At 37.8% G+C, this 13,562-nt stretch overlaps 3 protein-coding genes across 7 annotated transcripts; 2 read left to right on the forward strand and 1 right to left on the reverse strand.

Annotated features, from left to right (window-relative positions):
• Positions 1-1,237: 1,237 nt before the first annotated feature.
• LOC147287657 (receptor-like protein 2) lies at positions 1,238-4,724 on the forward strand. Of its 5 annotated transcripts, XM_086242198.1 has the most exons (4): positions 1,238-1,403; positions 1,562-1,690; positions 1,945-4,211; positions 4,321-4,372. In XM_086242198.1, exons 3-4 carry the CDS (start codon positions 2,195-2,197, stop codon positions 4,356-4,358), a joined length of 2,055 nt encoding a protein of 684 aa, XP_086098324.1. In that variant the 5' UTR covers positions 1,238-1,403; positions 1,562-1,690; positions 1,945-2,194; the 3' UTR covers positions 4,359-4,372. The 5 variants fall into 5 exon arrangements, with proteins under 5 accessions (XP_086098324.1, XP_086098320.1, XP_086098322.1 ...); XM_086242194.1 differs by having other exon boundaries at positions 1,945-4,724; XM_086242196.1 differs by having other exon boundaries at positions 1,238-1,397; positions 1,945-4,724.
• A 1,769-nt stretch (positions 4,725-6,493) lies between these two features.
• Positions 6,494-7,199, forward strand: LOC147287658 (ribosomal protein-like protein). The gene has a single exon (XM_086242211.1). It carries the CDS (start codon positions 6,643-6,645, stop codon positions 7,084-7,086), a length of 444 nt encoding a protein of 147 aa, XP_086098337.1. The 5' UTR covers positions 6,494-6,642; the 3' UTR covers positions 7,087-7,199.
• Positions 7,200-10,662: 3,463 nt separating this feature from the next.
• LOC147287659 (uncharacterized) lies at positions 10,663-11,542 on the reverse strand. The gene is made up of 2 exons (XM_086240941.1): positions 10,823-11,542; positions 10,663-10,761 (listed from the first exon to the last, which is right to left on the reverse strand). Exons 1-2 carry the CDS (start codon positions 11,540-11,542, stop codon positions 10,663-10,665), a joined length of 819 nt encoding a protein of 272 aa, XP_086097067.1.
• Between the last annotated feature and the right edge of the window lie 2,020 nt (positions 11,543-13,562).

Raw genomic sequence — 13,562 nt, forward strand, 5'->3', positions numbered from 1 at the left:
AAATTGGTATTTATAGCACCATTCAACCAGTTGTTTTCCCGCATGCAAAAGTTTTTTGGCTTTGCTAGCCTGCAAAAATAAATTGGCCGGGTTTGTGGGTTTGATCTCCGAGTAGAGAAGAGCATGGTCTTTGGTTGTAACGATATATATGATATCATCTGCTAATATCAGAATTAAAGGGACTTAGACTCACCATCTAAGGTCACCCGTTCTTGTACTGCTCATTTCTCTCTATGAAGTTTTATTTATTTATTTGTGTTCTTCACCCACCAACAAATTAAGAAGGCAACGTTATATTCTATCAAAAAAATCTAATTTTTTGTTAAAGTAGTCTAGTATAGTCAGTTTAAGGTTGACAAGAAGGTCAAATGCAACTCCTAGTTACGTAAGATGGGAAAGGAGCCAATAGATAATATATTCATGAATAATCAAATTGGGATTAATTAGTTAGTAATTCAATAAAATGACTTTTTTTGTTTGTTAAAGATCAGAAGGTACGTGTTAGGTGATACATGAAGATCACTTAATTGGCAAAAACGATTGGAGTCAGTCAGGCCATTACAAGCCATACTACCTCTGCATTACATGTTAGAAGGTGACTGTGAGCAGCTAGCACGTACCATTACTTCTTTCTTCCTAAGCTTTCTAACACTTTTTTTTTTTTTTTTATCAGATTCTAAAACCAATTATCTTCTGAAAATATAGCTAAAGTAATAATTGGTTCCAACCAAATTGCATGAAATTTTCTGTATTAAATCTATATTACACTTAAAGCCACAACTTTCGTTATGTCTTTTTAATTAAATGTTTTGTGTTTCCACTGTAGACAACTTAATTTGATTAAACATAATCTACATTTTCCTTTATACTCCATTGCACTCTCTTGAGTAGTGCAAGAAGACTTCGCACTCCCAATGTTATTTATCAAATTGTAGTAAAATGTAGTTTTTTGTTTACCAATAGTATTGAGTAGTCAAGTAATACTAGTATAAAAAACAGGTAATACTAGTTTTATGCTAAGAGAGAAGTAATTTATGGTAATTAAAACAAAAACTAGTTGTACTAGTTTCCAACATGGATTAGTCCGGTCCAATCAACTGACCCAATACGACCAAGAAGCCCAGTCCAAATTATCAAACCCGGCTCATCTCAGCCCATCTTTGTTTTTTGTCTGATCTCAACCCATCGCTACACCTAGCAAAAGGACCATTACAACCTTATCGATCGTCCCCTTCCTCTCTGCATCTTCTTCTTCTTGGGCTCTTCCTCAGCTCCTCATCTCCTTTTCCTGCTCTTCTTCAGTTAACAAAAGCTATCGAAATGGGTTTCTCTTGCAAGACCACCATACATTTCCAGAGCTTTTGGAAATGCATAAATGGTGGACACCCCAGAATCAAGTTAAGGTAAGCTCCATTGTTTTTTATCATTTATATTATATTGTGAGCTTCTCTCTTATAATTACTCAATTTCATATGAAAATTCAAATCATACTTTCAATAAAATTTGGATAAAAATGGGTCTTTATAGCGCCATTCAGCCAGTTGTTTCTACCTTTATGCAGAATTTTGGCTTTGCTACCTGCAAAAATAAATTGGGTTGAGAATGGCTAGTTACATTTTCTGTCCTGCTTTTGATGCTGGACGGCGTAAAATATTAGAGAAATTTCCTCCTGAAATAGGTGGGATTAAAGGTCAGTCATCTACATCTGGAATTTTTTAATAGGTTGCTTTCTGGTTATAGACCTTTTAAATAAATATAGAATGTTGCTTCTTGAATAAAGTTACAGCCTTTTCTCAAAAAACCAAAAAAACAAAAAAACAAAAAAAAAACAAATATAGAATGTTAAATTGTTAATCAGATTCACATTTGATTCTGTTATCTAAGAATTGAGAATTTGTCACTCTTTTTTGCGATTATTTTATATCAACTACTGGTCTGTCGCAGGTTTGCAGCACATGGAAGGTCCAACCCTCAAAGTCCAACTGCCCCTGCCCTCAATGTAAAGTAGACACTTATATCATAGATTTTTTTATGTGATAGTCCTCAGATTTTTTTATGTCAAAGTCCTGGTTTATGCGATTAATTTTCTAGAAACGTCATTTGTACGCACCACATGATATAATTTGTTATGTAATAGATTTTTTGCTTGTGTCTTACTCTTAATAAACGCTTTTTTATTATAATCAATCTGTTCATGCATGGTTCCTCTCTCTTTAAGTCAATGGGTGTTTACAGCTATATATGTTCCTGTACTTCCATGTACATGGAAGCTCAGACCAGACGTACAGGGTCAAATGGATATAATGATATGTATAGGTTGGTACTAATGGTTCCATATTTACGTGTGGTGATGATTAAGATGACAGAAAACAAAGCAACCGCGCCCAATGATGAGAAGGAGAAGGTCCCAACAACACCATGCCAAAGACCAAGAACACAACTTCTCTTGAGTCAATGGGTTCTCCTTCTGCTGCCTTGCTTTGCCTCTGCCTGTGATCAAGTGGATCGTGAAGCTCTATTGTCCTTGTCCTTCAAGGTACCACCATTTTCTTCGCCATTGAATTGGTCTGCTTCCACTGACTGTTGCCTCTGGGAAGGAATAGGCTGCGACCCAGATGGTGATCGCCGTGTAGTTCGTCTATGGCTGCCTGGGAGAGGCTTGAACGGCGTCGTTTCTCCGTCGATCACCTACCTCACCCATCTCACCCAACTCAATCTCTCCCGCAACTCCCTCTTGGGTCCTCTCCCGGACGCCTTGTTCTCCTCCCTGTATCGCCTTCAGGTCTTGGACTTGAGCTTCAATCGTCTAATCGGCTATGTACCACTCTCCTCCAACGAAAACAGCAAGCTTCAGATTGTGAACATGTCCAGCAACTTCTTCAACGGCTCAATCCCACCTTCGTTCCTTGCCTCATCCGTGGCCGCAGGGTCTCTAACCTCTTTCAATGTCAGCAACAACAGCTTTGCTGGTCCTATACCCATATCCGCTTTCTGCAACAATGGTAGCAATCAATCTTCCCTTACTTTCTTGGACTTGTCCTTCAATGAATTCACTGATCAAATCCCTGCTGGACTCGGGGCATGTTCGAAGCTCCAATTCTTCCGGGCAGGCTTCAACAACCTGTCGGGACCTCTCCCGGAAGACATTTATGCTGCTGCTGATCTCCAGCAGCTCTCTCTGCCTGTGAATCGCCTCTCAGGAGCAATCAGTAATGGCATCGCACGGTTAACCAACCTCAGGATCCTAGAGCTCTTCTCCAACCAATTCTCTGGGCCAATCCCCAGCCTTACTGGTTTTCTTTCCAAATTGGAGAACTTGCTCCTCCACTCCAACAACTTCACTGGTCCCTTGCCTCCATCTCTCATGAACTGCACAAGTCTATGCACCTTGAATTTGCGGGTCAACTTGCTGAATGGAAACCTCTCTGCCTTCAATTTCTCTACGCTCCAACGCCTCACCACGCTGGACCTCGGCAACAACAACTTCACTGGTGAGTTACCGCAAAGCCTCTACGCTTGCAAGTCATTGACAGCAATTAGATTGGCTAGTAATCAGCTTGGAGGCCAGATATCACCTGAAATAGTTGCACTAGAATCTCTGGCTTTTCTCTCCGTCTCTAACAACACCCTGACAAATGCCACTGGGGCTTTAAGGATTCTAATGGGTTGCAAGAATTTGACCACTTTGGTCCTCTGCAGGAATTTCTTGAATGAACCTGTGCCAGATGATGAAAGCCTAGTAGAGCCAGATGGATTCCAAAATCTTCAGGTTTTGGCTCTGGGTGGTTGCCAATTCACAGGCCAAGTGCCCACCTGGCTATCCAAGCTTCAAAAACTTCATGTCTTGGACATGTCAGTTAACCTCATAACTGGTTCTATTCCTGGTTGGTTGGGTAGTTTGCCCAACCTTTTCTTCATAGATTTGTCCAATAACGTCCTTGAAGGAGGGTTTCCTAAGGAGCTGTGTGGGATGCCAGTTTTGATGTCGAAAGAGGCCGGAGATCAAGTGGACAGAAGTTATCTAGAGTTGCCGGTCTTCGTGAAGCTCAGAAATGCTGCTAATCAGCAGTACAATCAGCTGTCCAACCTCCCCCCAGCCATATATCTGAGTAACAACAGCCTTAGTGGCATTATCCCTATTGAGATTGGCCAATTGAAGTTTATCCATGTGTTGGACCTCAGTCATAACAACTTCTCTGGCTTCATCCCGGGTCAGATTTCTAACCTCACCAACTTAGAGAGATTGGATCTCTCCTATAACAATCTATCTGGTGAAATTCCTGCTTCTCTCAAAGGTCTGCATTTCCTGTCTTCCTTCAGTGTGGCATACAATCATCTTCAGGGACTTGTACCATTAGGAGGTCAGTTTGATACTTTTACCGCCTCAAGCTTTGAAGGGAATCCCGGATTATGTGGCCATCCAACTGAGCAGCACACTTGCTCTCAAATCCCTCAAATCCCTCAAATCCCTCAAATCCATCAATCAGCTACTCAGAGTTCTATCACAAAGAAGATTCTTATTGCACTTGTCTTTGGGATCTTTTTTGGCATTGGTTTTAGTATTGGTATCAACATTGATGATAAAAAAATTCCATTATTTGGTAGGTGTAGAAAGTACTTATTTAGTGTTCTGATAAAAAAAGGAAGAAAGTAATTGGTCTATGTATTCAAACTTAAGATAAAATGTATGTATTTAAAACCTTAAGGGTTTTGATTTGCCAACACTCTGCCTGGAAATTCATCATATGGTTTGGGAAAACAAAAACTATACACCATAATTCAATAAAATGGCTTTATTTTGATTTTGGTTAAAGATCAGAAGGTGGTGCATTATATAGATCACATAGCAACAAGGATTGGAGCCAGTCAGGCCATTACAAGGCATACTATCTCTCCATTACATGGTAATGACAATGCATATTAATGTGGCAAGAGTTTAACTGTGCAGCACCATTACAAGCCCTTGGGCAGATAAAGTGTTATTAGTTCTTACTCTCTGTTATCCGATATTCGAACACTACCTCAAACCTTTGAAGTTTGAACAGATAATAATTTTGGGATATATTTTCACATGATAATTTTGCTTTTGCCCATTTTATTCAAAGACTTCCTAATCTAGGTCCAAAACTAAGGTTTCTCCCCTTGATGTCTCTCTATTTATTCTTGTGGATATGTCAGTTCTCTCTTAACTTATTAATCTAGTGGGAATAAAAAAAAATTTCAACTGTTTAGGCGATTTGATAATTTCTCTACTAAAGGTAAACTCAGGTCTTCTTGGTTATATGAAAGAGAGTATTTTTAAGTAATTTATATCTTTACCAATTTGGTTTTTGTTCACATTTCTATTATATTTGACAAATATATGATGAACATATTTGATTGATATTATATTCTGACAGAATTGTCTAATGCATATAATTATTTGTGATTTTATCAAATTTTTATAGTAGCACATCTTTCTTTATAATTATTTTAGTACACATTTTGCCCAATCGATACCTTCTGACTTTCAGCCAACCCTATCAGCACTCCTCCAAAACTTCTTAGTTCTTACACTTTCGTGACTAACGAGTCCAATAGCCACTCACAAGCAGCCATCCTGCCCTCAAAAGTAACCGCTTATGTGATAGATTTTATTTATTTACTTTATTTTCTGTGATCATTTGCCCATGTCAACTTCACTTGGAGTACTATCTCCAAATCTCTCCAACTTGTATGTATAAGGTAGTTAAGACTTTAAGAGTTAAGACCAGGTCAGATTAAGAACCAAAGAGATGACTTGTCATTCAACCTCTTAACTGGTTCCATTCAAATTGGTTGAGTATTCTGCCCAACCTTTTCTACATAGACTTATCCATTAACAACCTTTTCTACAGGAGGACTTCCTACTGACCTCTGCCGGATTGCGAGTTTGACATCAAAAGAATCCGGCGATCAACTCGACACAATTAGCACCAAAAATAAATAAATAAACAACAATGACTTTGAAATTTCATATCGTGCAATATAAATAGTTTTGTTTCTCTTATGTGCAATGTACTTATAATAAATTGTTAAGTAACAGCATTCCATTCACAATTACTAGAAAGTAATAGTAATAAATAGTTTTTTTTTTTATTAATTGTCATGAGTAGTTGAGTAATGCTTGTTCTAGTAATTAAAAACAAAAATTAGAATAAAAAATTTCCAACATAAATTCGAAGATATATCCAACTGAGTTCCAAAAAAAATTAAACAAATATGTACAATTGGACCGGTCTGAAACTCTGTTCTAATTCTAGTGGCTTGGCACATATGGATAAGCTTGGGCCAACATAATGTGCTCCAAAAAGCCCATTCCAATCAAACCTGGCCCACCCCAACCCATTGCTATACCTAATTTATAGCAAAAAATAAAAATAAAAATAAAAAAAACATGAAATTATGGTGAAAGGACCATAAGACCCCAATCGGTCCTCAGTTCACATACATACTGATCAATTCGAAAAGAGTACACACCTTATCTCCAGTCAAACCAAACACCTCCAAATTCCGTCTCCAAAACCCTAAAACCCCATTGATGCTCTTCTCGTCATCTCCTAAACCCTCAGAAAACCCCCCCTAAAAAGCTCTGATCGTTTTTTGTTTTCACTTAAACCCCAAATGGAACAACCACCAGGCTTCAACTCTCTCCCCCAAAATTCCAACACCACCCCCACATCCACACCCACAAATAGCCAAAAGAAAAAGCTTCCAACCCCACAAGAACTGATATCCCACTATGAGTCCCAAGGGCTGGACTCCCAAGAGGCCTCTCTGAAGGTCATAGGGGACCTCCAGGGTGCCCTTTTCAGGGTCATAACCTCTGGCAGAGGCAGAAAGGACAAGCTTTTGGCAGAGACTTCAAGAAAGATTGACAGCACCAACAACAGCCTTGCCATTCTCAACATGAAGCTTGACTCCAAGCCTGGCTATGGTGAAGCTCTTGCTATTGGGGTTGCTTCTGGGGTTACCTTGAAGGGGATTGAGACTGTTCTGCCTCATGTTCTTAGTGCCTTTGGGCAGATTTGGAGCTCTGTCAGGAATGTCACTAAGGACAATCCTTAATTTGAGAATTGGGATTTTTCTTTTTCTTTTTTTCCTTTTTTATGTCTTTGGGAATTTTGTTGAATTTGGTTGGTGGGTTTTTTGGGATGTTGCTGAATTTGTAGGAGTGAAGTGGGAAGATACATTTTATTGGTGTAAACTTAAATGTAATTCCATTGAGAAAGTTAATTTACTTCATCTGCTTATGAATAAAAGTAGTAAGGTTCCAAAAAGGTTCGATAAAATTGGAGTTTGTGTTGTGAGTTTGGTTTATTTTTGTTTAGTTCATTAAAGAAATAACACAAGCTCAAGCTCAAGCTCAAATAAAATTTTAAAAATCATTAAAAATACAAATTAAGAAAGAAAAAATAAAAGCTAGGATGAAAATATTTCCTTCTCCCATCAATTAGAGGCTCCAAGTTTAGTTTTAGGGTTTTTTTCAAATTTGGTACCTGAACTATTACCCGTGTCCCAATTAAGTACCTGAACTTTTATTTGTCCCTATTAGGTACCTGAACTTTTATTTTGTACTAATGTAGTACCTAAATTGATTTCCGTTAAAGAAATGGACGGAAGCTGTGAAATCCAAGGGTTTTTTAGTCAATTCAAGTGAGATTGTTTACCCATCATCTCTATTCCCCAGCCTGTCCTTTTCCCCACCATTGTCATCTTCTCTCCTGCGTTGACACCTTCTTCCCACCATAACTAAGCCCTCATCCACCAAACTTCACCTATTTAAGACATAAATTGCAGAAAAAAGAGAGGAAAAGAAGCCCATTTTATTCCAACTTGACTACCAACTGACTATTTCAAAGATTTGAACTTGGGTAAATGTGTTATGACTATTTCTAGTTTCTCTTGGGTGATGATGTTCTTGATGTGGTTAACTGCAAAAAAAAAAAAAAAAAAGAAGCCAAATGTAGATTACAAATTTTGTGAGCGATGGGGTTTAGGATATGGGCAGTGTTACTGGTGAATGGTTGTAGCAATGCTCTGTTTTTCTTTTTACTAATCATTTTAAAACACACATCAGGTACTAACATGCTTTTTTAAAACACACAATCAGAGTAGAATTCATGTCTAAACAGCACTTGAATTATTATTTTTTAATTGATTTATATAAATGAGGACATAAGTTCAGTAGCCAAATAGAAATAATATGTATATATAAGAAATATCCTCTAATAAGGTCCTTGAATAAGGACTCATTTCTCAACTGTTAGATCCTCTCCGCACAGTAAGTAATCTGAACTGGAGTTTGATTTCCAATTGACATTCGACTGCTCCCATATGAGATGTCAACTATTACATTACGGAATGTAAATTACTGCATTGATATAAATAATTATTACACCTGCCTTACAGGGTCTGGACAGGATCAGATGTACGCATCTTACCCTTGCTTATGGAGAGGCTATTTCCCCTGTCGAACTCTTACCTCCAAGTCACAATGGAGTAACCTTAGCATATATATAGTATGTTAAAGAGCCAAAAGAATAACAAGGAGCATCAATTAATAAACATGTTAGTGACTGATTACATATGAAATGCCTATTTATAAAGTGGGGTGTGGGGAAGGTCAGGGCCACTTATAAAAGTGCAAAGAACATGAACTCACCTTGGTTTGAGAGCTTGAAAGATATATTCAGTAGCATTTGGTGGTAGCTTGTGCAACAGCTTGTATGGTCCGGTACCAACAGGCCCCCTAGAGTAAAACTTTTTAGTGGTTGATTAATGAGTTAGTAATTCTCTAATAATGTTTAAATTTTTTTCTCATGGATTGAAAAGAAGCCATGTTATATATATATATATATATATATATATAGCAAAACAATACAAGAAATGAAGGTATATTTAAACTTGACGATGACACAAAATAATAGACAAAAAAAAAAAAGATCATGCATTAATCCAAAAAAAATTACAGACCCAATAATCCTTAGCTTCCAACAAAATAACAGACATGGGTTTATGAAGCAAAATGACCCTGCATTAATCCAACAAAATTACAAACCCAATAATCCTCAGTTTTCGACAAAATAACAGACCCCAAAATGAAATTCCATAGTCTAGTTCTACTCAAAATACATTTCCATAGTGTAATTCCATCCAAAATACAGTTCCAATCACCCAACTAGATAATCTAATTAAATACACATAATCCAATCTTGCTCATGGCATCCAAATTGTCTTCTTTTTTGCAACTTTCTTAAATCTTATAGAAGATGTGCTTGTAACTGTGGAAGTTGGCTGAGATGGTTGTTGGGCCCTTGGCGTTGCTACATGAGTGGGTTGAGTTGCTTGTTGTGCTCCAGGTTGAGGAATTAATGCAGAAGTAGGTGGCATTGGTGCAGAGGTTTCTTTGGTTGATTTTCTCGAACCTTGCCTTGTCCTTTTAACCTATCCAACATTAAACCAAAGTTCTCATACATACATACATTTAAACCAAAACCAAAACCAAAGTACTCACACATGAATTTAAACATATGTACTGACAGGTAATTTTGTTGGTCTTGTACCAACCCCTGCAGCAGCAGCAGCCCCATTGGTGTTTGAAATTGTTCCTTCATTTGTTGATGAAGATAGTGCTCCACTGGTGCCTCTTACATTATGCTTTTTGTTCTTCTACATGGCAAATATTAAGTATTAGATAAATTCACACCTATATAAATGCACAAATACTAGTATAGGGGTTTACCTTGAATTGAGTTGCGTGTTGTCTTCTGATGCATGATCTTTGGTTGTGCCCTTCCTCCCCACATATAGTGCACTTGATTTTGATGTTAAACCTTCTTAGCTTGTGTGGATTGTTAGGGTTGAGTATGGGGGCCCTCTTCTCACCAGGCTCTCTAATCCTAACTTTCTTAGGTCTTCCTGGTTGTTTATGGTATATGGGAGAAGCCAAAGGAGGAGTACCAGTTTTTACCCATTGATCTTGACCGAAAATTGGATGTATGAAAGGTCCATAAGCTTTGAGGTAGACATCTGACTTGTAACAGTTATCAACAAAGTCTATAACATCATAGTCTTGCTTATATATTGCAGAAATAGCATGGGGACATGGTATGCCAGTTAGGTTCCACCTTCTACAGCTGCATAAATTTTTTTGAAGGTCAACCGAAAAATTCCCATCTTTCCAATGAGACACTTGGAACTTCAAGTCCCCTGCCCATACAGCTATGCAATACCCTGACTCTTGTTTGTTCTTCTCCAAAATTCCACTAACCCTTGGCCCTATTCCATCAATCCATTTCTTCACAGAATCCCTCTTCTCTGCCATTCTGACCATGAGGTACATTCTAATTCTCTCAAGCATAGTTAGTATGGGTTTATCTCTTGCATCTATAATGGCAGCATTAAATGACTCACAGAGGTTGTTCAATAAAATATCACACTTGGGAGTGCAATTGAAATATGCCCTGCTCCAATGAGTTGGGGACTTATCAGCCAACCATTCAACTGCTTTGTCATCCTCCAATTTCATCTGCTCCATTTCATCCTTATATTTAGCCACAGTAGTGGCTCTTGCAGCAGCCCATAGTCTATTCTTGAGTGCAAGACCCTTATGCTCACCCTTAAAATTGTTATACAAATGTCTTACACAGTGCCTATGCTCTGAATTGGGCAACAACTCAGATACAGCTGGTAATAGTCCCTTTTGTTTGTCTGATATGAAAGTCCAGTGCCACCCATTCTCTATGCCAACATCATTTATCAGAAATTTAAGAAACCATAGCCATGTGCTTTTATTTTCAACCTCAACCACTGCATAAGCAATAGGAAACAAGCCATTATTGCCATCTATTCCTACAGCAGTTAACAATTGACCCGGATGAGGCCCTTTAATGTGACACCCATCCAAGCCTATCAATGTTCTGCATCCGTCTCTAAAACCCTTCTTACAAGCTTCAAAACAAATGTAGACTCTCTGGAAGCATAATTGACCATCCATGTCCTCTTCAGTTTTCATAAAAATTGAACTGTCAGGGTTTGTCCTCCTTAGCTCCGCACAATAGTCCCAAAGTAATGCATATTGTTGTGCATATGTGCCTTCAATGGTAATTTGGGCCATCCTCCTAGCTCTATACAATTGGGACCTGGATACTTTTAAAACAAAATCCTTCTTCACTGTCTCTCCAAAACTACTCACTGCCATATTAGGATGGATCTTAATCTGATCCACATATTTTTTTGAGAGCCACTTGTAGGTTGCAAACCTATTTTTTTGCTCTGTGTGGCATTTATGTGTGTTCACATACGTCTGAACTCGAAATGTGGAACTATCTTCAAGTTTGGTAGCATACACTACCCATGGACACCCTTTATTTTTCTTTTTGCAAACTGCCCTCACTCTCTTTGTAGTGTTGTGCATAAACCTAATAGGCCTACTAGTCTTGATTGAGTGTTCTCTCACAGCTTCCTTAAACAATGCACCAGATCCAAATTCCATCCCCACAATGAATCGAGGGTTGTTCATATCTGTTTGTGCATTAAATTGTGGAAATTTAGGCAACCTTTTCTTTTTCATATGTTTTCCAGTGTCTTCATCATCATTTGATGAGCTATCCCCACTAAGTAGCTCATCAGATTCACCATAATCAGACTCAACAGCTTCTAATTCATTCAAATTGGGAGCACCAAAACTCGTATCCACATATTTATCAAATTGTTCATCATCATCAGCACCATCTTCACACTCAGATTGTTCATAACATGAGTCAATAATATCTGAATCATCTTCTTCCTCTTCTCCCACTTCCCCCACATGTTGTGTAGTAAAGTAGGCCTCTTCCTCTTCTTCCACTGCCCCAACAGGAACATTAGTAAAGTAGGCATCTTCCTCCTGTCCCACTGCCCCAACTGGATTTCCAATAAAGTGAGCCTCTTGCTCTATAAACTCATGATTAATAGATGGCTGGCCCTCCAAGATTCCACAAATGTTCTTGTGTTTCATATAAATTGTTGCAATTTTATTGTGTGGTAAATGTTTAGTGCACATATCTATGGCTTCTTTGTCAGTTAGTATATAAACTAAACTTCCAGTTTCAGAATTTCGATAACAAAATCTTACAGGGTCCATATAACCAAGCTTTTTGGTGAAGTCATCCAACTCTATAAGTGACATGTAATCTATTTCACAGTGATCAAAGTAAGTGACCTGACCCCCAACATACCTCTCTGTATCACCCGTGTCTATGAACCTCCCTCCATGATGAATTTGGATGCTAAAGTACCCAGATCCAGGATCTAAAAATAATAAAACCAACCAAGAGTCACTATAATTATACATCAAACTTGCACAATAACAAATAAAGCATAATAACACATAATATAACTCATGTATTTGTTTAGATGAGCAAATACAAAAGGACAAAACCTACTCTAGTGTTTCAATAACTATGTGCAGATTTGCAGTTGTTATTTTAAAGCCAAATGAAGTACACATGCCATTTTTAAAAAAAAATTCTAAACAACAAATTAAAAGCAACAGTTCACATGCTATTAAACAAAACAGAGAACCATACAACACTCGTTATGCAAACCCCAATGCCACATATAGAGCAGACAAAACTCGAACACATTTGTTGAAAACTAAGTAGAAATCATTATAATATAGGCGTAAATGCAACTTTAACTACCATCAGCCAACTCCATTGTCCCCCACCAACAAGATTCATGTGCAAAATGCCAAAAAACAAAACCAAACATCACGTGAAAAGCAACAAAAAATTACCAAATAACCCACAAAAGATAAAAAATACAGAATCTATCACACTCACATCAGTACAGAGAGTATGATAAAAGTGAGAATCTTATACTTACCATACTGTGGATTTTCAAAACCGCGTCTAATGATTGGATTCATTGCTCTGAGCCCTAATCTTCTTCTATTTCACTTAATCAAAGAATTTTATCACGTTTTCCCCTCTTCACTAACTGCCTCTTTCTCTTGCGCAAGCCCTAAGTTGTCTTCTCTTTCTCATTGACCTCAGTTGACCACAAATAAACGTACGTACAGTGAAAGAAGATATTAAAGTATTCATGAAAGGACTAAATTGGCCTTGGGTATGTGGTCAGCTGCAAAGCACATGACTCACTTCCGTCCATTTCTTTAACGGAAATCAACTTAGGTACTACATTAGTACAAAATAAAAGTTCAGGTACCTAATAGAGACAAATAAAAGTTCAGGTACTTAATTGGGACACGGGTAATAGTTCAGGTACCAAATTTGAAAAAAAACCCTTAGTTTTACATACATCAGACTAAGCAGGGATTTGATGGTCTGCGACTGAGTAGAACAATAGGAGTTGGGCCGAACCTGACACTTTTGTTTTTGGTACAATAGGGGCCCAAATATCCAACAAAGAGGCCTCATCAGAAACAGATCGAGGGCATATTTACCTATTGAGAATGAGAATGATTCTCATTCATGTGTTTACTAACATTTGAGAATTATTCACATTTTCATTTATATGTTTACTTAACTGTTGAGAAT

The sequence above is a fragment of the Dryas octopetala genome, chromosome 4 (assembly GCF_963921425.1).
Source record: "Dryas octopetala chromosome 4, drDryOcto1.1, whole genome shotgun sequence".
NCBI classification, from domain to species: domain Eukaryota; kingdom Viridiplantae; phylum Streptophyta; class Magnoliopsida; order Rosales; family Rosaceae; genus Dryas; species Dryas octopetala.

Excerpts from the sequence above, each read along its gene's own strand:
- LOC147287657 (XM_086242194.1), top strand. The coding sequence starts at position 2,195 with ATGCATGGTTCCTCTCTCTTTAAGTCAATGGGTGTTTACAGCTATATA.
- LOC147287658 (XM_086242211.1), top strand. The coding sequence starts at position 6,643 with ATGGAACAACCACCAGGCTTCAACTCTCTCCCCCAAAATTCCAACACC.
- LOC147287659 (XM_086240941.1), bottom strand. The coding sequence starts at position 11,542 with ATGAACAACCCTCGATTCATTGTGGGGATGGAATTTGGATCTGGTGCA. Across the intron at positions 10,762-10,822 it reads TTGCTTATGCAGTGGTTGAG|AGAATGGGTGGCACTGGACT; the intron begins GTTGAAAATAAA and ends ATGTTGGCATAG.